Source organism: Antennarius striatus, chromosome 1 (assembly GCF_040054535.1).
Source record: "Antennarius striatus isolate MH-2024 chromosome 1, ASM4005453v1, whole genome shotgun sequence".
Lineage (NCBI taxonomy): Eukaryota > Metazoa > Chordata > Actinopteri > Lophiiformes > Antennariidae > Antennarius > Antennarius striatus.
This window is the reverse complement of record NC_090776.1, coordinates 25,414,850-25,442,349: the sequence shown is the minus strand read 5'-3', so window position 1 is coordinate 25,442,349 and position 27,500 is coordinate 25,414,850. Positions and strand designations below refer to the sequence as shown.

Below are 27,500 nucleotides of genomic sequence, written 5' to 3'. Positions count from 1 at the left end.
TTTGACTTGTCTACCATGTTGAGTTAGTGTTTTGATCATCGAGGGCGGATGTGATTTGATCTGCAGCAATTGGAAACCTGGCCAGACTGAAGTCATTGGATCTGAGTAACAATGCCCTCCAGCTCATCTGTCCAGAAATTGGCCGACTGAGGTCTCTGCAACATCTGAGATTGTCCAGTAACCAGCTGAAATGTCTTCCCCAAGGTGAAACACTGACTGTTTCTCTTATTTTCTAAACAGTAAGAAGTAATTGAACAGTTTGAATGAAATCTTGGTTCTGTTTCACCACTGTTCAAAAGCCTCACATCTACCATCAGTCCACCCAGACGAAAATATTTTCAAGTGTATGGATGCATCAGAGCTCGAGTCCACTGAAGATAAGCCTGTAGAATCAATTTAAGCTGCTGTAAACAATTCCGATTATAAAATAAGAGAGATGTTAACAGAATTTGAATTGATAATATCTGTGTATGCATGAACTGTTTGCATGAAAAAAGGAAGGAGAGAAATTGAGGTTTTTTTGAGTTTTTTTTTTAAATTGAGTCTTTGTCACTTCTGAGAAGTCTTTGCCATTTTTGTCACTCATTGTCAATTTATACAAAGTTATGTTATTTGTCAGCAGAGAGTTACTGAGATAACATTCAACAGACAGAGCAGACAGCTTAGAACATCAGTAACACTTTTATTCCATGTGTTGTTACAGTGGGACAAACCAGGCATAACTGAATGTAAAAATCAAATCAGAAATACTGCTTATTATTTGATTCCTTGCTTTGTGAAGTTGTCATGAAAAGAGGAATGCATTTGAACCCTTTCAAATCCTGTACATGTCACATCGTACATATGGTTAATGATAATGGTCATGCACTTCTTACTGAGCTGTCAATCAATAATATCATGACATTTACACATCAATTAATCAATGTTTAACGCCACAAGAGTCATCCCTAACTACCAACAGCAGGAGCTTACAGTCTAGATTGGTTATAGCATCCTCACTTTTCAATGCCCAAGTAAAATGTCTCCAAATGTTGTACTGCCTGCCATTATTCATAAGAACAAACGTTTTATTGCAAAACTGGTCAGTAAAGGTTGTTGGGGGGATCTTTCCAAAAGTTTCTCTAAATTGATAAAGTTCATCTTATCAAATTACAGTTTCCAAATTTCCAAGTTTTGCTTCTTGATTCCATATGTCAGAATTTTTGAGTACTGGATAAATAATGCTACTGATAGTAAGCATCAAATATTACTTCAAGTCAGAAATAAAACTTACCTTTTGTTGATTGTGATGAAATTGTGAACATGCATAAAGACTGATTTCATGTGTCTGACACCTTCAGAGATTGGAGAGCTGAAGGAGCTGGAGACTTTGGAGGTATCGATGAATCAGTTAATGTCTCTACCAGATCAGCTGTATCGCTGTACATCTCTTCAGAATCTGACGGCAGACCACAACCTGTTGAGCCACATTCCACGACAGCTCTGTTGTCTGCGCCGCCTCAGTCAGCTGTCTATGGCCTCCAACCGGCTGGCTTTCTTGCCTCTTGGTCAGTATACTCTTCTTATTATCTATTTAGCTACTGGAAAATACACAAAGGTAATATCTTTGTGCATGTTCCAGATCTGGGAAAGTCACAGGAGTTGCAGTTTGTGTTTGTGGACAACAATGTGGACCTAAGAGGCCTTCCCTCCTACTTGTACAACAAAGTCATCGGTTGCAGCGGGTAAGTTAGCCTGCAGATGCAGAGCTTCAAGGCATGCAGATATCATATTAAGTTATTTTCTGTAGATTATTACTCTTTTCACCATTTCGTGGGACTTTGTGTATATGTTGCATGCGTGCCACATATTTGTGGGTGTGCATCAGTAAGAGCAAAGGGTTTTTCGCTAGTGTCTGAGATGTTTAAAAGGATAGATTGCTTTAATAGAGTTTAATTTGTTCAACTTTAATTCAGCTTATTTGATTTGGATAAATGCAACATCCTTTGATGAAAATGAGGCCATCTATTTGTTGAATAATGGAACAGAATTATAAAACTGTTGGAAAATATATTTTTGATGTGGACTCAATAAGAGTCCACAATGTGAGTGGACTCAATGTGTGTGTTTTTCTCATGCAGGTGTGGTGTGTCGTCCCAGACGGTGGAGGGTGACCCGGATGAGTGGTTCGGTTCTGTTGAGGCACTCTTCAGGCTTCCGCCTGAAGTGAAGGTGGTGGGCTCAGAGACAGATAATGTGGTTCCCCTGGAGGAGCTCTCTATGAGAACCCTGTATCGTATCTTCCACCGCCGGACAAAAGGTGAGGAGTTTAAAGACTCTAGAGTTCTGGACTTACTGTGGATTTGAGGAGAGTCAATGTTGAGTTGCTCAGATTTTGACAATTTGTTTTTTTATTTTTTATTTTTGTGCTGCTGTGATGCATAAGTAGGCTATGAAGTTACATATTTTGTATGTTTTTCTAAAGAAGGAGAAGGTACAGGATTTATTTTATTTTTATTTAATTTCAGTGCCGTTCCCATGCAGTTCCTGACCTTCTGACTGGTTCAGTCGACTCTGCAGCTTTAATTGGCTTCTGTCAAAAACAGAATGAAGTGTTTTAAGAAGGACACAGGAGTGAGATACTTTTGTAATGTAGCAACTTTGGAGGAACCACATCGTTGTCTAGAACAGGGGTTGGCAACCCAAAAAGAGCCATATTGGACCAAAAAACTAAAATCCAATCTGTCGGGAGCCGCAAAAAATTATAAGCTTTGTAAGTGTATATTAGCTATACTGTATTAGCCTACTATCGAAATGTCTAAGTAGGCTACAATTGCATAATGAGCCAAGATTACATTTTTATTTTCCCTGCAACACATTCCCTGTGGCCCATCAGAGTTTACATACCTGCACAACAGTGCTGTCTGTTCAATGATGATCACATCACAAGACTCATCATAGGCAACTAGTGTGCTGGGGTGGTTGAATTAATCTCCTTGATTTGCTGATTAGTGACGTTGCGTGTCCTTTCCTTCACTGTCTTTGCAGAGAGAGGCATATTGTGTATTATCTCTGTTTTGTGTTTGTAGTGATACAAAAACAAAACAGATACATTTGTGAACGGTTTTCCACGCTTTATTATCTCTCGGGTTACAACAAAACTAGCAGCATTACTGGAGTTTGGAGATGTAATCCACTTATTAAATCTATCTTTGCGCTCCTCCAATTTCTCCAGAAGCACTGTAATCACACTTTTTCTGTCAATCCCAGCTGGGTGGTCGTCTGCAAGTTTAGCATGGCTGCCCTGGAAATGTTTTTCTAAATTAGTCTTTTTGTTGTTTGACTGCTTATCACTAAAGAACAAACATGCAGGCAGTATTTTTTTTTTTTCATTTGTAATTTATCTCCGGAGAGCCACTAGGGTAGCCCTAAAGAGCAGCATCCAGCTCCAGAGCCACAGGTTGCTGACCCTTAGTCTAGAATGGGTAGTTACTGAAAACACTTTGTTTAGCTGGATGGTTTTTGCAAATATTTTCCTCTACTGTCTTTCCTGTAGACGTCAACTTGCTGCCTCCCATCAGCCTCCCAAAGAGCCTTCTGGACCTGCTGTTGTTTCCCCTGGGACACTGCCATCGCTGCAGTCAAGCCATGTTCACTATAGTCTACCCCAAACTCTTTCCCCTCCGTAACACCGTATTGGCAGGAGTTCACCGCAGGTGAGAACAAATGCACCATCTTTTCCCAGCAAGACTGCCGACAGAGCTACTTCACAACCTGATTACACCTTTTCTTCTTTTATTCACAGCACTGAAAGATAATTGCATATCTATGCTCAACTACATGTTTTCAAATCCTTACGTTTTTCTTCCTCTTCACTTTTCTCCTCTGAAGGACAGCTGTGAGTTTTGTAGCCTACTGCTGCTCCAGTCGCTGCATCCGGACCTTTGACCTCCAGGCATGACGGTGCTTTCCTCATCCTTGTTGTTCACTTTCTCTCTGGAGCTCTGGAGTGGTTTTCATAAGGTGACAGACGACGGGCTTGTAAACCGTTCCAATAGTTCATGAACCCTTTCCTTGGCAGATGGGAAAGAACCATAAAATGTGTAGCTGTCGGGTGGAGAAGATGATGGACACATGGCTTCTTCAGTCATGTTTGAACACACTTCAAAGACCCTACATTATGTAACTGAGACTAACTAGGAGGCATTGCTGTATAGCTGTGTGTGTGGTGGGGATGCTGTGCATCAACACGGCACCATTTTTTCCCCCCATTTAACTAGGTCTGCCTAGAAACAGGCAACCTGATGCAACTACTTGTTAAGAAGCACTTTCCGTGAGGACGCACTATTTGTTTGATAAAATAATAATTTTTCACACAGATGTTTTTTGCAGCTGTCACTTCTGATTTGTTGTGATTGATATTAAGGTTTTAAAATTTGTACAACTACGAGGTTTACTGATTTCTAAAAAAAATTGAAAGGTTGAAATAAAAAATACAAGAATCAGTTTGTGAGGGTTTGACTCCATAACGTTCACTCTTCACTAGTCTCCATGTGTCTTTGAACAAAGATGCCTGAGTGTAATGTAAGATTATTGGCTAACTACATAAATTTAAGTGCGTTCTGTGAAATTAATGGGAACTCAGATTGAAGACTCGGTGGTTTTAAGATTTCCTGTCTGAAGTTAAATGTATTGTTATCATCTGCAGGGAATATTCCAAATTCATTAGAGCCACTGTGTTTTCATTACTGGGTCATTCTACCAGATTCGAGCAAAGTTCAGAGTTGGAGACACATTTTTAAAAGTTGTTTTTGTTTTTTTCAAAAACCTTGTCCATACATAAATTGTGCCATACTTCTATGGTACAAATCTAAAAAAGGCGCAGTCAAATTTCATATATCAATACCTTGCCTGTTCTTGAAATGTTTTACCGCACCTGAAATGTGTCACTGCCATAACACAGCAATGCACTGCATTAAAAACTATTATATTCATATGTTGAAATTGTGTGTCCATACACCCTCTAAAGAACATTTTTAAAAATTTATTATGAATGACAACTTGAAGCCTCAGTGCTTTATACTTGTATGTACATGTGTACTGTGACTGATACTAGACTTCTGTGGAGAGTGGAGCAGAAAGCACAACAGTCCCTTTACCAGGATCGATAGTGTGTTCATCTGACTGAGACGCATCCTCTGTGTATGGTGCTGCAGCACTTTCTTGGCCCTCTGGGACTATCATGTCTCTGACTGGAAAAAATATCATGTTCATGTTCATGCTCATAATATACAAAAGACAATCAAAGTCTGGATACATGGATAAAATGGTACCCAATTTTAAAAAAATCTTTTATCCTTGCATATATTAATTCTGCTAATTTATGTTTCCTCATTCGTTTTCATGCATGTTCAGTTACACTCTTATAACACCTTATATAAAATCCTGTATTCAATTGCACACTTGCAATAGGGTAAAGATGTTAACTCAAGTATTGTTCTGCCTGGTATATGACATGGACAGTCTACATTTAGATAGATAGAGATAGATAGATATATACTTTAATGATCCCAAGGGAAATTCAGGTGACATCTGCTCACAAGAGATACAATAAATACAATAAATACACACATGACAGAAAGTTTAAGTAACATTATATACATGCTGTTACATAATTATAACAACAGGAAAAAGAATAGCCTAAAATAAAAGGAAGGAAGCATAGGCACATGGGAGAAGAAGAGAAGAAAGAGCTTTGGGAGTCGATGAAGTGTGATGAGTAACACGTGAATGAGCCGAGCTGTGAACTGATTAAGGACCCCCACAAAGTGTCCCACAGTGCATCCACAGTGCGTCCCAGGCCCCCCACGTCTATCCCTTCTCACCCGACCTTGATGACCCTGCGGCTTCAGACCCCCTCCTCCTGAGAGAGTGGTTGTGCCCCCTGATGGCACGAGGCACAAAGGAGGTCCTGAGTCTCTCAGTGGAGGAGCTTGGTGACAGCAGTCTGCCACTGAAGGAGCTCCTCTGCTGGGTGATGGTGGTGTGCAGGGGGTGGGTGGTGTTACCCAGGATCGACCTAAACCTGGACATAGTCCTCCTCTCTAGGACAGTCTGTATCGAGTCCAGATCCTGACCGATCACAGAGCTAGCCCTCCGGATGAGCCTGTGGAGTCTCTCTGTGTCCCGTTTCGTGGCACCACCACCCCAACACACAATGGCGTGAAACAGCACACTGGACACAATGGACTGGTAGAACAGTCTGAGCAGATTAGAGCTGACGTTGAAGGAGGCCAGCCTCCTCAAGAAGTACAACCTGCTCTGACCCTTCTTGTACACACAGTCCAGGTTGTGCGACCAGTCCAGTCTACTGTCCAGCTGCAGCCCCAGGTACTTATAAGTCCCCACAACGTCCACCTCCTTACCCCCGATGACTACTGGCTGTGGGGAGGGTGGTGCCCGCCGGAAATCCAGCACCATCTCCTTGGTTTTGGAGATGTTCAGCTGAAGCTCGTTCCGCTGACACCACCCCACAAAGTCTGTCACCACTCTCCTGTACTCCCTCTCATCACCCCCCCTGATACATGCCACAATTGCAGTGTCATCAGAGAACTTCTGCATGTGGCACGTACCCGAGTTTATACATACGTTTATACACCATTTATACATTTCATCCCTTTTTAAAAGTTTTAATTTCTGCTCTGTTTCATTCTGGAGTGTGTGACTTTTTCTGTCATGTTAATGCCTGTTTAAGTATTCGGCGTGGTATTTGGAATGAGCTGGTGACATCTGATCAGTATCATGGTGACACATGAGGTCTGAAAAATAGATTTATTCGGAGAGTCATTTTTGAACATTTTCAATTTCTCTGCAACAGAAGTTAAACTGCTTCCATCCATTCCCTGCATGTTGTGCATATATTCGCACCTATTTTATTATTTTCTTGCAATCACTGGCATCATGGTGTGACCGATCACTACTAGATAGTCAGTTTGGGATAGAGGTAATGGACAGAGTTGGTCCTATTTATATAATTACCTGTATATAAATAGAACCACCTCTTATGGATCATTAAAGTTGATTTCATTTTCATTTCATTCATATTACCTGCAGAGTTATGTGTGAAGATAACGGACTGGAGGAAATGAAAACGATTCATTTACACTTCTATAATCTCTTCCTGTCTGTCACACTGAAACTTTAATGCACAACTCCACATTTTATATGTTTAATCACCTCTGTCAAACAGCATTCACATAGAGTGTTTCTTTATAACTTAAATAAAATATTTTATCCACTTATATATCAACACAAATAAAGCAAAATCCGACTATTTGTCTCTGTGTAAATTTTATGCTTGGCAAATATGCTGAACATATTTTTACAATATAGTATTCGAGACATGACTTGAAGGGCTTTAATCCACTCCCTGTGACGTCAGAGGGCGCGGCCATTTTGTAAAAACGATCAGCTTCCTCTGAACGAGGCAGAAAGAAAGGTGAGGTAACCTTCAAATTAAAAGCCTTCGAAAGGCAGAAATTAACCAAAGGCGAATTAAAAGTTAAAACAATTCAGAATGAAATGCATACATGTATTTTTCATCTAAATTTCTTATTAAATGACAAACTTAGAACAATATTAACAAAATCAAAAAGAAACAACCGCGTTACTAGCAGGGAGCATATTTTGAAACGCCTTTATTTTATTTAAAAAAAAATACACCGGAAGTGATGATTTCACAGTCTTCTAGCTTGACCTGTGTCGTGGAGGAGGGCGCTGTGTTTCCACCGGGTTCAGTCCCGGTGAGTGGAGCGTTGACACGGACGGACGTTTGCATACTCGGTCCAACAAGAGAAGACGAACAAAATAAACTTGACGAGGTACGTGTGGCTCTGTCTCAGTCTTAAACACCATCTCCTTTTTGAGTTTGAGTTTAGTCACCAAATACGTTTGTTTAAAGTTCTGCGCAGTGGTTTATGTGTGGCGGCACGGTAAAGTTTTATTTTCTCTTCAAACGTTAAATATTTATCACAACACTGGTTCGTTTGACAGAATTTACGGGCTCAAATGAGCTGAAGTAGAAGGAATGAGCTAATGTTGTATCTCGGTCTAAACTTTGTGCCGTTTTCCATAGAAAACTGGAGATCCCCTTAAACACATTACGAGATTAAAGTAGTTGTTTTTTTTTTTGCGAGGATTAAATGGCCGGATGAAGCATTTCGTGTTAAATTGTTTCTCGTGTTTCTGGAGGCTCGCCGTGAGCCGGGAGCGGTCACTCTCCGTCGGATGAGCCACTTTCAGCACCGTGGACAGTTTCACGGCACAAACACCCTGCAACTCCGACCAGAGTTCAATGCTCAGGCATAGGCTGAGAGAACTAAACACTCGGTGGTCCTCTGCAAAGATGACGAGATATCTACACGCCTTCTATAGGTAGGATGGTTGGACAAGAACCTGGTGATTTTTAGTTGAATAAGTATTTGACTATTTCTGTAAAAAGTGCATTTTCAGACTGAAACACAAAACAAAAAGCAAACAATTGCCACAAAAGCGGCATGCATTTTATCCTACAGCACTCTCCATCTTCTTCATGAAAAAGAAAATAAAAGTACCACCCTCTAATTATTGGTGATGTTCAGATGTTAACTGCTTCTGCAGTGAGGCAGAATAAACGGGTTTCTAAAAAAACCCAAAACATAATCTGATCTGCATTGGAAATAGACCGTTTTTTCTGCATGGTCATATTTTTGTTCATGCCAGCAAACTTTAAGATGTTTTTGCCTCTGTTTTCCCAGAGGAGTGGGCCTTAGCTTCAGTGATGGTGCTGTTTCAGGATGAGCCAGGGAGACTTCCTGAGCTCTGATCTTTGGCTTAATATTTCCAATGTGACCAGATCCTGAGAACATTGGCTTTGCGATGTATTAATGGAATATGCAGCGTAGGATCATTAATGATTGTGCGTATTGCTGTCTATCATTATTGTACTTTGTGGTGGAAAGCACTCAGTTTGAATGTGAAAGCGCTCTTGTTATTTGCCAGGACTTTGGTTCATGTGTCTCCATGTTGAGACAGTGGAACAAAAACTTGCAGCTCTGACTCTTTATGACACAGTAAACACAGTATTTCAAAAAAATTCAGCAAAAAATGAACAAGCAAACACCAAAACACACAGGCAAACAGCAAAACAATGAAACAGTTTAAATATGACAATACACAAACAAATAAAAGGCCAAACATACAAACATTGAATAAACAATGTTCAATGAAACAATATACAGTATGTGAAATAAATTTGCTAAAAATTGTCTTCAGTAAGTATAACGTGAATTCAGGCTGCAGATGATATAATTTTTTAAATTGGAACGTTAGATATTTTGAAAGATAGCCTCAGGCAATGTGAACAGTAAATATGGGTGAGCAATTATGAGATGTTACAGACAGGACTGCAAGAATCCACCCATTTTCTGGATGGTTGATATTAAGTGAGTAGAAAGAGCTGTTGACCTTTTAAACCATTAACCTGACAATAGTTTCTGATTGTAATTTGTGTTGTGTGCGCAACATTTTGTACATTTACAAGTTTTCAAGAAAGTATTTGACAATACACCTTAGCAAAGTATGTGGACATGTGTGCAGTTAAGTTGCTCATGACACACTTCTCTTTGCGGGGGTTGAATATTGGGATACCAAAGTACCTGCAGCTGGTTAGTTTAGGTTCTGGCCTATTTGGGTTATCACCTTGTTAACCTCTCACCTCTAAAAACAGAAGACAAGGGACGGAGCTTATAGTTGAGTGGATAAGGTGCTCATCACGTAGCACAACTTCCTGAGTTCAATACTGGGTTAACCTCTAGGCTTCAGAAACAGCTGATGTTATGTTTTTCCCATTGTTCAACCTCTCATCATGTCAGTTTGGTGCTGTGTCTTAAAAATGCCAGAACTTGCAGATGCTGCCTCATTATTTATTCATCTTATCGTGATGAATTTCGGTATTTTCTGTTGAAAAATGCCAGATGGCACAAAAGCATTAATATTCACAGTGAACTGTGATCAAAATCTTCTTTTGCACTGCATGATGTTCACTTATTAGCCCTCAGAAATAATATGAGCAAAGTGTTTGGTTTTTCAGTCAATTTTTGGCAACCGCCTAGAGATGAATAAATAATGACTTTAGAGCAAATTTAAGACCAGATATTATGAATTTAACTTTGTAACTCAGATTTACTTGATCATCATCACCAAACCCAAGGATTTGAAATTATGAACTCGATTTTGAGTCAGTTCTCCAGCACATTGCACAAGCATGTCTCACAGTTCAGCAGCGTAGAACGGCACAGAACAAACTTGGTTAAGATGAGATATACATACAACCACCAAGTGTATTCATTCATCAATATCACTGAAAGCTTTTAGTGCTGAGGAAGGTTAACTTTGTTTAGTTTAAATTTTACATAAGCATGAGGACCTTCATGTAAAAGCATTCTGGGTGAAAATTACATATTCATGCTGTTAGTTTGCCTTCTAGTAGTTCAGCCACAAAGACAGTGGAAAGGAAGACTGGCAACAAAAAAACCCATGGGTACACCTGGAACACAGCACTAAACACACGCGCGCACCCACCCACCCACACACACACACACACACACACACACATACACACACACTATAGGTACTATATGGGTCTGTCATCTCAGCATAGGGTTTTATTACATAAAGAACAGCATGTACACAGCAGCGCATTGACAGGTGTCCTATTGAGAGGGGAGGAGAGAGAGAAGAAATGGTGGTAAGGAGCGTGTGTATGTCTGTGTGTGAGTATGTGTGTGTGTGTGTGTGTGTGTGTGTGTGTGTGTGTGTGTGCGCTCTAGGTTTTATGTAAAATGAGAGAGGCTGTGAATACCAAAGTGAAAGAAAAGGGAGAGCATGTAAGAGGGAGGGAAAGTAGAAGAGAGCGAGTGACAGAGTGGTCCATGTGTTATGTAAGTGTGGCAAGGCATTTATGCCCGCGTGCGTGTTTGTGTGTGTGTTTGTGCGTGTGTGTGTGTGTGTGTGTGAGTGTGTGTGTGTGTTTATTCTGCAGGCCTACAGATTAATCGAGCGGGTTTTATCCTCAGTGAATGGGACAGTGGAGCTTTGTAGTGATTATCTCTGCGGGCCACAGATGATTGCTTTGAATCTCCTGCCCGTCCTACAACACCATGTTTTCCAGCCTACATCTCTATGCGTCTATTTGTCATTCAGTAAAATTTGACAGATGATTTAAATTTGAGAAGTTGGTAAGTGGATGAAGTTGCTAGAAGTCATGTCATAAAGTTTTGAACAGCAAGTAGCCAACTACCACAGGTGAAAACAATTCCTAAAACAGTTTGGATGTGAGTTTGGTCTCTTCTCAGACTGACCACTCCACCTCTGCATGGCTGTCTTTCTCTGGTTAATCTGTCCATCTCAATTGACGCTTGCCTGCTGCAGCTCTCAGTCCTCTCAGTCTGTCCGCCCTCTTTTGGATTATATAACAAGTAAATATCAGAAATGCAATCTGCTCTGTCATCCTTGCTCAGCTGATACAAAATGCCCGAAAGCTGAGAGCCATTTGTCATGTGTGTCCTGTAATTCTCCACCTCAGTGGAGGTGTCAAAACCAGAGCTGGATGTCTTGAATTGAACATTCGTGTACTGTCCCTGCCAGGTGGTCAGGTTGGTGCCCTCTCACCTCTTTGCTCAGTGTGTTCAGCTGTTCAGTTACTCCCCCAAGGTTCTGGGATCGTGAAAAATAAAGGAATTTGCAGTAAATTATAGGCAATGGCTATGAAGATAACAAATTAATAATTAAATTGTTCAATAGAATTTGATATAATTATTAGATCTCACTAAGAAAAAATACATAAATAACATAAAAGCAATCTTGTTTCGACTGCAGACTCCTGTCTGTTTTTCCTTCCTGTGTCTCCATGGGGAATGCCTTAGTATTCTGACACCATATTGTCACGGCAGGCATTGCTGTGGGTGGAGAACAACTACCGTATGAGCCTTGTTCCGTTCAGGTCAGCCATTCCGGCCGAGCTGGAGGGCAATTTGGAGACTGGCTTATTAAACTGTTTTCAGAACGTCTGACATTAATTTCTTTAATTTAGAAACGGTCATGCTCTGTTGTTGTTGTTGTGTTGTTTTATTTTTAATATTTCTGAAGCTGAATATGAAATACTTGAATATTTCAAAGTTTGGACAGGAAATACTTCCTGACATTGACACTGAACCATTTTGTAAGATCAAAACATTTTATTGTCTGTACAGCTTATACATCTTTTACTCCAGCATGCATTTAATGCTTGTGTTGCTACTATAGTACAATATCTTTAGAATTCAACTCTTTATATGATTTTATTTGATTCCTGTCTTCTCGAGTCCACACTGTAACTGATGTAATATTGGTTTTATCATTTCCCTGTCTGGTTGTGGAGTTCAATGTGATGAAAATTTGATGAAGGATCCAACAGACCATCACAGAAATATCTGAAGACCTCTTTTTGCACAGCTCAAACAGATCTTCTCATCATATGGTTTTATGGTTTCTCTTATGGGAATTTTTCTTACAACTGATTTCCTTTTTCATTTTAATGTTAATTATTTAGCATTAATTAACACCAGCTTGAATGTACAAGTTGATTTAATTTTTGTATGGTAGACATTAAAATCATCTCTTCAGAAGTGTGTGTGTGCATGCATGTGTGTGTGTGTGTGTGTGTGTGTGTGTGTGTGTGTGTGTGTGTGTGTGTGTGTTTTGGTGTATGTATGGTACATGAGCAGTCAGGCATAACATGGTGAGTGTGCTGCCTTAATAGATTCAGCCTTTGGGCTCCCATCATGCTCAGCGGCCTGGCCACATCTTGGCATGTGCTCACTTCTTATAGGTCAGCAGGGAGGTTCAGTATGTACGCACTTGTCTGTGTGTGTTTGTTTGTGTGATTGTGATCGATGCCTCTTTCTTCATAGTAATGATAATTTGTGTTCTCCTCACTGCAAGATGAAATAATTAAAAATCCTTCCTGCAAAAACACAAATTTCTTTATGAACAATCAGCTGGCAGCAGCAAAAAACAGTGCCTCATTTGGTACAAGCAGCAGCTGGTAGAATATTCAGTATAGTCTGTGGGAAGACAGAAGGCAATAGACATTAGCTAAATAGATAGAAATGCAAATGACACTACTAGGTGGACTATTTTTGGATCAGTTATGAATTTATCAATAAAGAGATCATCTCAAGTGGATCTACTCATAGCTCGTAGACTACAAGACACATATAGAATACAGTATAAGCCATCCGGGAAATGATGAAACATCATTACAGTGAGTTTGTGTTAGCAGTCAATGGAATGTCAAGTAGCTCTCTGTGATTGGAGTGATGCATTGGTCGTCTTTTAAACAAGACACGTGTACCGTCTGTGGTTTTCCTCCACCAAACAGAGCTTTGCCTAATTAGTTTATAGTATTAGGTTTTTAGTGACCTCTTTTGCTATAAAGATGATGATGAATCTTAATGTATTTGGGTCCTGGCTCTTTTTTCCGTTTTTTTCTGTTGTGTTTTGTGTGGTGCTCTTTTTTTTTGTTTTCTTGCAGTGTTTACACTTCTGGACCACGGAAATGTAACCTAAACAATTAATGTAGCCTCGGTGACAATCCTGTCATCTCCAATGATGCGAATGAAATCACTCAGCAGCAGTCAGTGTTACTCTAATACACAAAAACACAACACTCTATTGTAATCTAGATTACGTGTTTTATGGCACCGTTCTCAAATGTATGATACAGTAACATGACACTAATAGTGAAAGTCTTGCAGTAAAGCTAGTGGCAAGACAGATGAGGATTCAAGCCTGGAGGTTTAAGTAGCCGAAATCTGAGAAGATTGTGAGGTCATTAAATTCTTCTTTTACTCCTGCCTCTTTACTTTCGTGAATGGATTTCTGGTAGTTTTTCCCCATTTTTGCTAACACAAACACAAAACAGCCAGCTAAATAAGAACCGATATGAGGGTGAAGGGGGCTGGAATAAACGGTAAAACCGGGCTTGACGTGATTTGCTCAGAATACAACTTGAAGTGGTGGGAACCTAGGATTGTCTCTGATCCGAGGGTGACTGTTTGTTTTTCTCCACAAAAAAAATATTGAAAAAATTCAAAAAATCTTTATTGAGTCATTTTGGGTCAGGCTATCTTCACTGCACAGAAGTAATGACTGCAAATTTAAACTTACTTTTGCTTCTCTTGGAGTCAAATGTGATGTATAAGTAATACTCTGCTTGCTCAAAGATGGAAACATTCTAAATTAAAACATACTGTACTTTGAAACCTCAGATCAAACAATCCTGTCTCCAAGAAATGAAAGAGTGGAAGTATTACCAATCACATGACATTTCAATTAACATAAGGAGGGTCTGAACTTGATTAATATATCTGTCAAATATCTATCATGATGTTTAACCTTCTATGGTTATGTTAAACCAGTGGCAGCAGTTAACATCATAGTTTGATGAAAAAACAAAACCAATCTTTTTCTGACCTTTCATTGCCTCTCTTACTCAGCCCATCGTCCACCGTTATAATTATACCCCTGAAACTCCACCATGGTACATGACTGCAGGGCTTTTGTCAGTCAAGCTGAAAAGTGTTGCCAACACACCACCAAAACTGCCACAACTCTGAGAATAACCATTTTGAGATGTCAAGCCTAATGTTAAAATGACCCCTAAGTAGAAGAAACAGTTTTGGCGTCTTTTATCCAATTTTCCCAGGTGTTAAGAGTATAGTGGGGCAGTTGTTAACACTTCCTTGCAAGAAGGCCTTGAGTTCAAATCTACCTGAGTTGCTTGGGAAATGTGGATTTTGTAAGTTCTCCCCATGTCCGTGTCTGTTCCCTGTAAATTAACTGTAGGAGTGAAGGCTGATTGTCTTCCTGTGTGACCCTGCAATGAACTGGTGACTTACGTACCCCGCCTTCTACCCAAAGTCAGCTGGGATAGGCTACAGCCCCCTGCAGGAGCAGATGCAGACAATGAATGAATGAAGTTAAGCTATATTAAGACCTATATGTCTCCATAATTGAGGGCATGGCCACTGTTATTGCCTGCCTGTTAGTTGTCCTAGACCTAAGCTAATGGAATTCACTGACCCTGACATTTCTGCCCTGTTTGTGGTGATGGAAAGTTTTTAATCAAATTTGTCTGAAATACATGGGTTCTATCCATTTAATTACACGAACAGACCGTCAAAGTCATCATTTAGTTCCACCTCCTTGCCCACACTTGGATGAGATGTGAGTTAGGTAGAGACAGTCACCATCAGATCAGGATAACTGGCTGATGGGTTTTGGTGTGGAGACAACATACAGGTTTTATACGGAGTAAGGAGTCAGATAGCTTCCACCTTTCAGCACATCAAATAGTATACAATCCCACTTGTTATCTCCCTTGCTCACCATGGCAAAATGTAGTGTAAGCCTTAATATCTATGGACATGGTTAGGGTGAGTTTGAAAAGCAGTGCCTCAGGGTCTGGAAATGTCTATTTTCTAGCTGAGGACCCCAATCGTTATGAAGACTAAGCTGTTGACCATACCCAGTAATTACTAGCCTAGAAGGCAGTGAATCTTTTTCTTTTCCTCCACTAAAACATTTAATTTACTCGACTGTTGAGAGGTGTATTTCTGAGGACCCAGAGGTGTGCAGAAAATATTTTATGCAATCCAAATTTTTTGACAGTTTCTAAATTAAGGAAGTAAACTGTACACAGCAGTGAGGGCATGGCTTTATTGAATAGTTACACACCCAGATGAAACAAAAAACAACAGGGCAAAGTCAGACAAAAGTAATTTCTATAGTGTGAAGCACTGAGTGAAAAAAAATCATATGGCAATACAAACACTACTGCAAAACAGGGCAGCTGCAAAATACATTATAACACTTGTAAGTGGGTCCATTAAAGTAAATCAATATTATTTTAAGTAGCATACATACTGCCAAATCCAAACCCACAGGATACCAGTTTCTTCATGGCTCATGCCTCAAAATGTTTCATCATACATTATCTGACATTGTTGTACTTACAACATTTAAGTTAAGTGGTTACTACTGTGTTAAAATGTAATTTTTTTTCTAACAATTTCAACTTCTAAATTAAGTCTTGCACTTAAAAATTCAAGTTCAGGGAAAGTGCTGTTATGACATTGTGTTGTTTTTGTGTCACTTGAATCCTTTTGAATATGAAGTCCAATAATCTTATGGTAGAGCCTCAGATACATTGGGGCTGTTATTATCAATAAAATAATACATTATTATCAGGTGTTTGAATAAAATAGTTTTATGAGACCAGTTTTACTTGAATAAATTATGATGGAGTAAAAAATAATCTCTCTGAAATCCATAAATATATTAGACTGACTGTGTAGTTGTTCCTTTGAGTTTCAACGTGGGCAGCAGTAGCTCAGGCCACTTGGTCTTGGGCTGGGGACCGGAGGGTGGTCGGTTCAAGGCCTTTGTGGAGCACAAACTAGCAGTGGAGAGGTGCCAGTTCACCTCCTGAGCACTGTTGAGGTGCCCTTGAGCAAGGCAATGCCCCCCCCCCCCACAAGCTGCTCATTTGGTGCACTATAAAGGAGCTTCCTGCCACACTACCTCCCACTTTTTTTCACTATTTGCATTTGCATACAGTATGTGTGTGTGTGTGTGTGCGTGCGTGTGTGTGTGTGTGTGTGTGTGTGTGTGTGTGTGTGTGTGTGTGTGTGTGTGTGTGTGTGTGTGTGTGTGTGTGTGTGTGTGTGTGTGTGTGTGTGTGTTACGGGCCTGCACCCATATGTATACATATACAGTACGCATGTGATAAATGACAACCGTAGAAAACTATGGAAAACATATTTTCCCCTACAAGGGATCAGTAAACTTGGTTCTTCTTAATGTTAACTTTTTGGTTGCCCTGCACATTCAGTGTGACTCTTAATGTTATTTAAAGGAGTTCTTGAGAAAGCTGCAAGGAGCAGAATCTGAGTTAAAGCAATTAGCTCTTTCCAATCAGCCACATTTACAAGGAGCACTTCATTACTATGATTTGATTGTTCCTTGTGTGTCATGTTCACAGGAACACACTTGCTGACATCATAGGCAGAAAATGACTGAGACAAACTGTTCATCTTACAAAATCAATTCTCTTCAAAACAAGAGGGCAATCTGCATTTCATTATGTAATAAGACACATTTGGAACCAATTGAATCATCTTATGATGACAAAAACATGACAAGAACAGTTTGAATGTCTCAATGAAACAGGATTTGTTCTCATCATTAAATGTGTAGTTTCAGGATTATTCAACCCTCTGAATAGCATCCAGCACACAACTACAAATGATATGTTGCTAAAGAAACCCTGTGCCCACCTGTGTAGTTCAAGTCAAAGTAACCTTCCAAAAACTTAAGAGGTATGGTTGCCTTTCAAAAGTAACAATGGAAATTTATTGCAAAGGTAGATGTACGAAGGACTGCAGAGAGATCTTAATAGCACAGATACTCAGGTTTCGTTTGATAAAGGCAAACTCTACACCCTGAGTGAAAAGGACAAGTAACGCCATCTCCAGTGGCTCAAAACCATCTACATAAACCACAGATGTTGTGGATGCTGTTCTGTGACCAAACTGGAACTTCAATTATAAGCTGAACCCTAACCCTAACCCATCTACACTGAACCATGCTCTGAGGCTGCTTTGTGGCCTCTGTCAGCAGAAACAGTCACCATGTAAATTTATCATTAGGCATTTATCAAGAAACAGAGGAAAATGTTTTATTCAAGAAAATGATTTGAACAAGATGGCTGCACCCTGTAAACCCAAGAATATAGCAGAAACTGAGACCTGTTCATGAGGAGTGGGACAAGATTCCTCAGGAATGTTGCAAGAAGCTAGTATCTGGCAACGTAGGATGTGTGCAGCTGGTAAAGACAACAAATAGGTGCTCTACAAAGTATGATAGACACCTGAATAACTGTGATGCCACATCCCGTTGAGAAACATTCTTTATTATCTTTGATAAACAGTGTTTTTCTCCTGTCCTAAAGCTTTTAACTGTTTTTGTGTGGTTTGCAAACAGCTGATTAAATATGAACCCATTCAACTTCAGATTTTTATCAGAAACACGCATTGTATGCACTTTATACTCTTTATGTCAAACAAACACACTCACACACATGTACACACACACACACAAACACACACACACACACACACAAACACACACACAGATTCTGCATTAATAACGCTGACCTGGTTCTATCCTGTGAATAATGAAACATAGCGCCCCTTTGGTGTGTTTTAAAATGTCGGAACCTCACACACACACACACACGCACACGCACACGCACACGCACACACACACACACACACACACACACACACACAGGCACAGGCACAGGCACAGGCACACACACCCTTACCTGCCCTGGCACTCTCCTTGTCCTTGAACCAGTTCTCCCTGTGTGTTCTCCAGTCCTTGAGTGTTATTAATAATGTGACACAGCAGGTCTGCGCCCTCCATGTTGAGTTATGGGCAGAGGAGAGAAAACAAGTTTGCATTGTTTTATTGCAGAGATTATTCTAAAGCTTGTGATTGCAGTCATCAAGATGAATCTACGAGGAAAGATAAGGGTGGAGAGAAGATCAAGTCTTTGGCAAATAGAATAGGTAGAGAGGGAATAAGAGAAGATTAAGTGTTCTCTGCCACTAATATCAGCTCTCTTCCCTTCAGTGTTTTTATGCCACATAGCAGAGTGAAGACATTTACGTGAACAAAGAAGAAATCTTGCAATGTTGAAATCATTTTTCATTTCTATAATTTCTATGACTCTGTTGTGCAAGTTTCTATTGAGTTTAATTGTTGCCTATTTAGAAATGCACTGGTAGCACAGAGTTCAATTTTGTGCCGTTCTCTCAAATAAAAGTAGCTTCATTCACTGTGATCAGGACAAAAATGAGCCAAACAGGAAGCACAAACTAATATGTAGTCACACTGTGCCCACCATTTCGTATCCCACCACCTTTCTAACCAATCTGCAAAAACAAATGCATGAAAGAGAGAGGACTGCCACAGCTAATCTAACAATCCCACAGATTTATTTTCGTACGTACTTCTATAAACCTGTGAGAAACATACAACTGAACAGCTGACAATCTGGCCTGGTTTCCCTTGCTGTGAATTTCAGTCCTGTCCTGATGTTCTATTTCCTTCACCAACATTGTTTATCTCAACTGAACATGTCGTTTGATTGATAGCAATGTTCTGCTTCAGTTGTTTATCACAACAGCCTGCCACAATGATGGATGCTGTGACTTCACCTTTTTGTCCTGATTGTTTTAATCTAAAATGTGTTTTGCATGCAGTCAGTCACATTGTAGGGATGTCCTTCTTTGCGGTTACATTAAAATAGCCTGTGGTTATGAATAATTAGTTCTTAAAAAATAAAGTCAGTCAATTAGTGCTCTTGTTCACATTTCTGCTATTTTATTAGTTATAAGAAAACTAAAGCTCCACACATTTAGATGATGTGTTTCTTTTTGATCTGCTCAGTGAAGTTAATATCCCTTGCAGCCATGTGAATTCATTTAATATTCTTTTCTTTATTTTGGTACAAAACAATTAACAGAGGTCTACATAATAATGGAATATATTGTTAACATAGTCGCAAGATGACACAAAAAGCTTCAATTAAAAAGATACATTTCTGTACTACGCGGCTTGTTCCACTATACTTTATATATGCACAAGCTATGAGACAAACTCTTCAGATTAACTAATTCAGATAATGTAAGTAGCACAAGATGAGATGGTTGTCATGTTGAGCTGTTGCAGAGATGTGATGTTTGGTGTGACGGATGAGGACAGAGGTAAACAGTCAGTCAAGAACATCCATTGGAACAAATCCAGAGTAACAGATGTATGAATCTATACGTAAGGATCAGGATTTTTCTATGTTCAGTAATACAGCAGGGGCATCTACATCTATCACCTTTTCAACCTATTTTTGTCGGAATATCCTCCTATTTTCAGATTCATACCTGTTATTCTTTTTAAGGTCATGTCCTAACCCTCATGCCTCCACTTCTCCCTGTAACAGCTTTTAGGCTCAGTGCTATTAATATTCTGATCAATAATTCATTTGTGCCTTTTTAATGTCTCTAAGTCAATGTTCTCCCATCATGCCTGAATTTGTTCATCAGTAAGTCTTTGATGAAAAGCATTCATGGCTGTGTTTTTTGCTTTCACTCCTGACATAACTATATTTTATTATGACATTGTTTTAACATTATTCTGTTAATGTAAAGATCTCTGGGTGGTTAGATTTAGAAGTTGGGTTTTTAGTTTCCATGGAGCATTTATACTGTACTTAAACTGCATTGTTTTTACTGGCTATGCATCGAGTAAATTTATGGACAGAGAAGAGGAAGCACAAGAAAGCAAAGACAGAGAAGACCGCTGGAAGAGAGAGTGGGTACGAGAAGAGAGAAGAGTAAATCCTCTTTCCCTGCTGACTTTAATCTCTCCGAGCCAAGCAGCTCAGGCCTTACAGCAGCCGTCAGTCAAGTGGAGCGATAGCCACCAGGGCCTCAGGTGGGGGGATGGGGATGGCCGGACGTCATGTCATGTCCTCTCGACTGTAACACGTGTGCGTGTCTGTCTCTGCATAAAACATGTTAAGCATGTTAAAGAGGAAGTGACTTACCATGATAGCTGCACAGAGAAGGACAGAGAAAAAGACTGACAGAAAGAGATGATAGCAAACATTCAAAAGACTCAGTGTTTCAACTGATTGCTTTTGTGCTTTAGCTCTGTGTCAATTTAGAGCAAAATGTGTTTGGAATCCATTCTTAATTTTGTCGTGTAAAAACGTTTTTAAATTTGGGACCAATATTTTGTAATTCAAACAGGAAATTACTGTGATTTATTTGTCTTAAAGTTGATAAGTCGTACATTCCTTCACCAAATATGGAATCAGTGAACCCTAAACGGGTGCTAAGATACTGCATACTGAGTGTTATAATAGTGACAGAGATGGAGGGGTGACGCAGCAACACAAGTCCCCAAAAGCAATACACATGTTCAAAGCATCTCATATTGACATAAAAACAACAACAACAAAGACATACTGTATGTGGCAAGTATGTATAGCATGTTGTTCACGTTCTGATAGACTGAGATTGGGTCAGGAACACGACATCTTAGAGAGGGGTAGGGTCCCGATTCAACTCCAGACCTCAGGGACTTTCTGGGTGGTATTTGGACATTTTCTGCATGGGTTCCCTCTGGGTGTTCACCTACGGTCCATGAATGAACTGTTGTTTGTCTATCAGTATAATTTCACCCCTGGGATGAACTGTCTGCTTCTGTCAGCTTCTCTGGGGTTTTCTCTACCCCAAAATTTTGCACCCGTGATGCAGTGGAGGGTAAGTGTTTTTTAGGAAATAGATGTATGTAAGCTGGACTTTGTGTGTGTGTTAACAGGAAGCAGCTCTCCTGCAAAGAGATAAGCAATCAGAAGCTGATCAATAATACAGCGGAACATTACACTCAAAGATGAATGTCGTGAGGAGAAACAGAGCATGTCAGAATTATTGATCGAGTGAGATGTCACTGTAAATAGTTCAGTAATTTATACTGAGGTAAATGTAGCATGACGGATTTCATTTTATGATGAGTAGAGCGTTTTTGTTTTTTCTGGAACATGCTTGGTGACAACAGTAATATTGCCCCTGACAACACAACACAACACAACACAACACAAAACAACACAACACAACACAACACAACACAACACAACACAACACAGCAGTGCTTGCAACAAATAGACGTGGAATGATGGTCGTGTCTTGGGTTCATTTATGTTTTGAAACTTGACACATTTTTTAAATACAGTTTTGCCATCAATCTGCTGTCGTGACAGAATGTACAGACAGTCTTCTTGTGTCTCAGAGCTTAAATCAACTAAAGAAATTTCATATTTGACTGTCAACATCATCAAGAGCAGCTTTTTCCCAGTCCAAACTGAGATGATGGATTTTTTTAGTTCATCAGCGTTCATCACATAAATCCTCGTCTCTGTCTCATGCCATTCTATAAAGTGTTGCACATTTTGTTTTTTTCATTGGACGGCGCTCTGATCAAATGACACTGAAATGAAGGGTAAATTATACGCACATGACTTGGTGTTGTTGTCACGATCAAAAGTTACAAAACAGCATATTCTGCATGAATCCACTTTCATTGTTAAACACTCGTTAACAACCATAAGAAAACAGAATTAACATTTTTCAGATACAGCCAGAAGTAAAGACATCACACAAATTCTGTTTGGAGTGGGGAGGGGAGTTGTCCCGGTGAAGGACAATTTTACTTGTGTAGAATCATTAATCAAATTAGCTTTAAAGTTGCTCTCAGATTTGGTGATTTATATGATTTAAAACACTTACTCTTCAGTTTGTCGTTATACTACACAGATACTACACACATAGTTCCATTGTGTAGTTCCACAACATCCACATCATTCACATCTCAGTCCAGGCTTCTGTGGTGTGAAGCTGTCAGTAAATCCATTTCTGAATGTAAGAAAATTATGTGTGTTTAACATCTTCATTCTCATCAAAAAATTCCATCATCCATTTGAACTTTCAAGTTGGTCTGCAGCTGGTTCTTCCTGTTTTTATGTCATTTAAATCCATGGTGAATATCACCTGGTCATTGGCATTTTGTGCAACATGATTGGCTGGATAGGTTTCCCATGTCCACTGTTACAACATACAGTTGACTGTCAGGGAAAGGGCTTGGTTAAGGGTTAGTTCACAATTTCTGGTGTTGCTGCAAAGGCTCACAGTAGCACTCAGCATGATTTGCAATCCTGTATTGGTGCACCACATGGTAATTGAACTGTTCACATGTAAAGACTCACAGCAATAGCCTTACGCAATAGTGTATTGTGTTTCAACAACAGATTGATATTAGTTCTGTCATTTGATTCTGAGAAGAAGAACATGAAAGAAGGAAAAAACTTCCTTCTCAATCTCGCTTCCCGGCACATGTTAAATTATTAACCACCCTGAGAACTCCACCGGGACGGAGGCAGAGACAGTCAGACTGAAGGCGTGGCAGGAAGACCAGATGCGTGATCGACATTGAGGTTGGACAAACTTGTGATTGTTAAACCGACCTTCTGACATTGACAAAATGATAGATGGACTCAGGTGGTCTTCTAAATACCCAATTTGTTTTTGCTGTTTCACAGGAATGTTAAATGAGCAAGAATGAATTTAAACATTAGCATGACCTAAAATATAATTTCATAAACATTACATAAACTGCAATAATGTTTCACTTGTATGTAGAGACACCTGGTTTTATAGATTTCATTTTGTTGTGGCAGATAAAAATCGATGCTTGCAGCTCCTCCTGCAGTCACAGCCTAAATGTCAGTGGTCCCTTGGTCCCAATGCAGCGTTGTATATTGCACTAGATTAGATTACAAGAAGCTTTAATGATGCCAGAGCTGAAAGGTTCTGGGTGCTTAAATTTATATAAGTGACAAGTCACACTGGAATAAAGACTTGGCAATATAATTTGTCCAATACATACAAAAATGCTCCAGAAGCACAATTAAAGTCTGATTTGATTAGATCAGATTATTTGCCAAATTAAAGGCTTAATTCTCCACAATCCTCATTTCCTCATACATCTGTCAGCCAGCAGAATTACAGCAACATACATTTTTCATGGAGCGTATTTCTAGCTCCTCTGTGTGCAACTATGAAATACTGTCTGGCAGCAGATCACAGGAACCAAAATAGACTAGCGTTTCTGTCCTGTTACTTGTACTTTCAATGCTAGAAAGATGAAGCTCCTCCCTTCACCATTCATTGTTGATATGCCTGAGGAGGAAGTCCATGGTCAGTTGGGTGGAGGTTTTAATTGAGGGTGGGTGTGTAACAGTAATGTTTATGTAGGTTTGTGGGTGTCCACGGACACGGCTGGTTGCATGTGTGGAACAGAAGCAAAACCTGTCAATTGTCAGTGTTTTAAACAATTAGTCATGCATGGTATCTGCTGACTAGGTATGGCAAGCTCAGCCTCTGGGCCTGATTTTTATCCCCTAAATCTGAGCTTTGTTTCATCTGTGTATGTTGCAGTGATTCCGGTTCTCTGTGAAAATCGAATGTTTTCAGGAGCTCTTGAAGGAATTAAAGAACTTAACCTGCATTGAGCTATAATTGTCTGAAAAGTGTTGACCTCCTTGTTGAGTCTGTTGCGAACAGCTCTTTACTGTTGTGAATGATTATTTGACTGCTAAAGAGAGCAACTGAATGTGTCACCTCAAAGAAGAGCTTCTCCATCCTCAAGATGGATCTGACAAGTAGGGACAGAAAACACCACAAATTTAAATGTTAGTCATGAAAATCCATTCATGTATTTGACATGCATTTGAAACACAATGGATTATGATGCAAGAACTATTTTTTAATGACTTGATATGTGTTTCTTAGGCATTGCCGGAATGTTTTCAGTTTGAACATTGGTTAATTTCCTAAGTCCTTGCTTCATTTCAGGGCACATGCTGTACAGCATCCATCACAGAACTTAAATGGTCATTATAATGAATGCACTAACCTCTCTCTCCTTTTCGCTCTATTTTTCCAGTATTTCTGAAGTTAAAGTTCAACAGTTATCATGGCGGATGAATCAGACATGCGCAATGAGCTGGCTGACCTGCAGACACGTGCAGACCAGATTGCTGATGAGGTAAGGAAGAAGAGATAAAAACACTGGTGTTATCTACTTCGATACTGGAAAGAAAAAGAATACATTCTATTATCTTCAAGTATAGCATTTTAGGCACTCTTTTAATTGCACTTAATATCATCAGGAACTTCAGAGAATGTTCCTATTATTTCAGGGGATTTCAAACAGTGTTTTACCACAGGAAAGATGGGTTCGGGTTAGAGTTAGGCTTTTGGTGATGTAAAGTCAGCCACTGTTGAGTGCCCTTGAGCAAGGCAATGACCCCCCCCCTACAAGCTGCTCATTTGGTGCACTATAAAGGAGCTTCCTACCACATTACCTCCCATTGTTTTCACTATTTGCATATGTGTGTGTGTGTGTGTGTGTGTGTGTGTGTGTGTGTGTGTGTGTGTGTGTGTGTGTGTGTGTGTGTGTGTGTGTGTGTGTGTGTGTGTGTGTGTGTGTGTGTGTGTGTGTGTGTGTGTGTGTGTGACCAGTGTTACAGAAATCCATGCTATTACAGCAGTAACAGCATGGATTTCTCTAAAACTATGTTGGCTGTAAGAATTGTCCAGGTGTTTTTTGCTTTCTTGTGTTTAAAAAGCCCAATTGCTGTTGCTTCACATTGGGCACAGACGAAGGTTGGCTATTTTCCGACAGATAAACACGTCGAAGATATGTTCCTCGCCAAAGACGCCAACGCCAGTTTTGGGTCAGATCAGGACACATTGCCAGCTGGTGGGAGAACTCTGAGATGAAAGTCGTCCTTCAGAAGGAATGGCGAGACAATTTCTGCATGTCTCGTTCCTCGCTCCTGTGTTGTCGGGGTTATTATGCAGTTGTTGTTATAAACGTGTTTATCAACGCACTTACTTTTTTAAAAACGAAGTTGAGTGAATTTTTCTTTTTGTAAGCGGAGGGGATAAATATTCAGTTTTAGAAATGTCTTGACACAGCCTTAGTTCACAGTGAAAAAATACGTTTTCTCAGAGGGTTATGAATGAATGTCCGTGGCCTCCAAGCTTTACATATGACCCTCTCTTGTTTTAACTGTCTCTTCCAAGTCTCGTCCATCAAGCCCGGGCCTTTTTGGGGAGGAGAGAACTTTGCTCTTTTTAATGAGTTGAGAGGAGCTCAGGAAGTGGAGATAATTCTGTGCAGCAGAATAATGGAGCAGCGCAAATGGTCTTATTAAACATTCATGAGGAGATAATGTGAAGCCATGAGGTGGGATGGAGGGAGGGAGGGAGGGAGAGAGGGAGGGAGGGAGGAAGGGATGGATGGATGGACGGATGGATGAACAGACAGACGGACAGATGGATGAAGCTAAAGCAGGGCAAACAGGGGGAGATAATAAAAGGAGGATTAGGACTGAAGAAGTGTCAGGTTGGCAAACTAAAAAAGACGATAATTATAACCCTTGGGTCAGAGGAGAGGATAAAAATAATCAAGGGTAATTATATGACAAGCAGCAGTTTGACACTCCACATTCAAATATATAAATACATTAAATTGTGCAGCATGCTGGTGCAGTGGGTAGCACTATTACCTCACAGCAAGGGGACCCTTGTTTCAATTCCACCTGAGGCCTTTTTGTACAGTTTATATGTTCTCCCCACATCTGCATGTGTTCTCTCTCCAGGTTCTCCAGCTTCCTCACACATCCTAAAACATGCAATTTAGATAAAGTAATTGCTCCATATTGTCTGTAAATGGGAGAGGGAATGTTTGTCTATGTGTGACTCGATGGTAACCTGGCAACTTGTTCAGGGTGTACCCTGTGTCCTGTGTTACTGATCGTAGTTGGTGATGTGACTGACTTTGATCTCTAGTCTTCTCTGAGCTAATGGTCTCTCTCTGTTTCTCCTTGCAGTCTCTGGAGAGCACTCGGCGTATGCTGGCTCTGGTGGAGGAGGTGAGTCCAGTGGTTTAATGGGACAATTCAGCAGACCAGTAGGAAACATTTGTCTTGCTGAAATTCCAACAGCTATCTGGTTTCAACTTATTAGATGGAACCTTGCTTTGCTGAAGGAAATACATCGAGGCTTATTTTCTCACAGTCATGACAGTTCTATCAAGTGTACATAGACATCCTCAATACTACTAAAGAGATAACTGAATGTCTCAGCTGTAACAGTGGTTTTTATGAGCAGGAAAATATGTGAAATAGCAAAGGTTTATCATTCTTCATCTTAACCAATGTAAGATCAACTACTCTCTGACTAGCCCTGAAGGAAAAACACTTACTTTCATTAGTAGCCACAGCCTTAGAAATTATGCCAACTTAAAAGAGTAAGCAAACATGCAAATTGACCAATTGTTTTTCTCTCCTATTATACTGAATACAATTCAGTCAAATGTGATGAAAAACATGTACAGTAACACGATATGTCACCTCTGAAAATTTCTTCCAATTTCCCTGAGCACTTCCCTTGGTGGCCTGTAGAACCTCCTGCCGATTGGATGTTCATACAGTATTTCTCTGAAACAGCTTTCTTGGTGTGTGTGTGTGTGTGTGTGTGTGTGTGTGTGTGTGTGTGTGTGTGTGTGTGTGTGTGTGTGTGTGTGTGTGTGTGTGTGTGTGTGTGTGTGTGTGTGTGTGTGTGTGTGTGTGTGTGTGTGTGTGTGTGTGTGTGTATTTGGCTCAGCTTCTCTGTATTGGGTTTTCGTCTTAATTTACAGCATGATTCCGTGATTGTATTTTTCTTATTGTCCACTGAGCCAAAAGATAA

The 27,500-nt window shown here is 39.9% G+C and overlaps 2 protein-coding genes across 3 annotated transcripts in view; both read left to right on the top strand.

Annotated features, from left to right (window-relative positions):
• Positions 1-4,973, top strand: part of lrrc28 (leucine rich repeat containing 28) — a 7,528-nt gene extending 2,555 nt beyond the window's left edge. Inside the window, 6 exon segments of the mRNA XM_068312764.1 lie at positions 67-204; positions 1,341-1,547; positions 1,622-1,724; positions 2,121-2,299; positions 3,536-3,695; positions 3,871-4,973. Coding sequence (XP_068168865.1) covers positions 67-204; positions 1,341-1,547; positions 1,622-1,724; positions 2,121-2,299; positions 3,536-3,695; positions 3,871-3,940 — 857 coding nt within the window. The 3' untranslated portion in view covers positions 3,941-4,973.
• A 2,769-nt stretch (positions 4,974-7,742) lies between these two features.
• Positions 7,743-27,500, top strand: part of LOC137600702 (synaptosomal-associated protein 25-A-like) — a 39,584-nt gene continuing 19,826 nt past the window's right edge. For both annotated transcript variants that reach the window (XM_068322470.1, XM_068322461.1), the window contains exons 1-3: positions 7,743-7,859; positions 24,688-24,789; positions 26,642-26,683. In XM_068322470.1, coding sequence (XP_068178571.1) covers positions 24,718-24,789; positions 26,642-26,683 — 114 coding nt within the window. In that variant the 5' untranslated portion in view covers positions 7,743-7,859; positions 24,688-24,717. The remainder of the gene's footprint in view (positions 7,860-24,687; positions 24,790-26,641; positions 26,684-27,500) is intronic.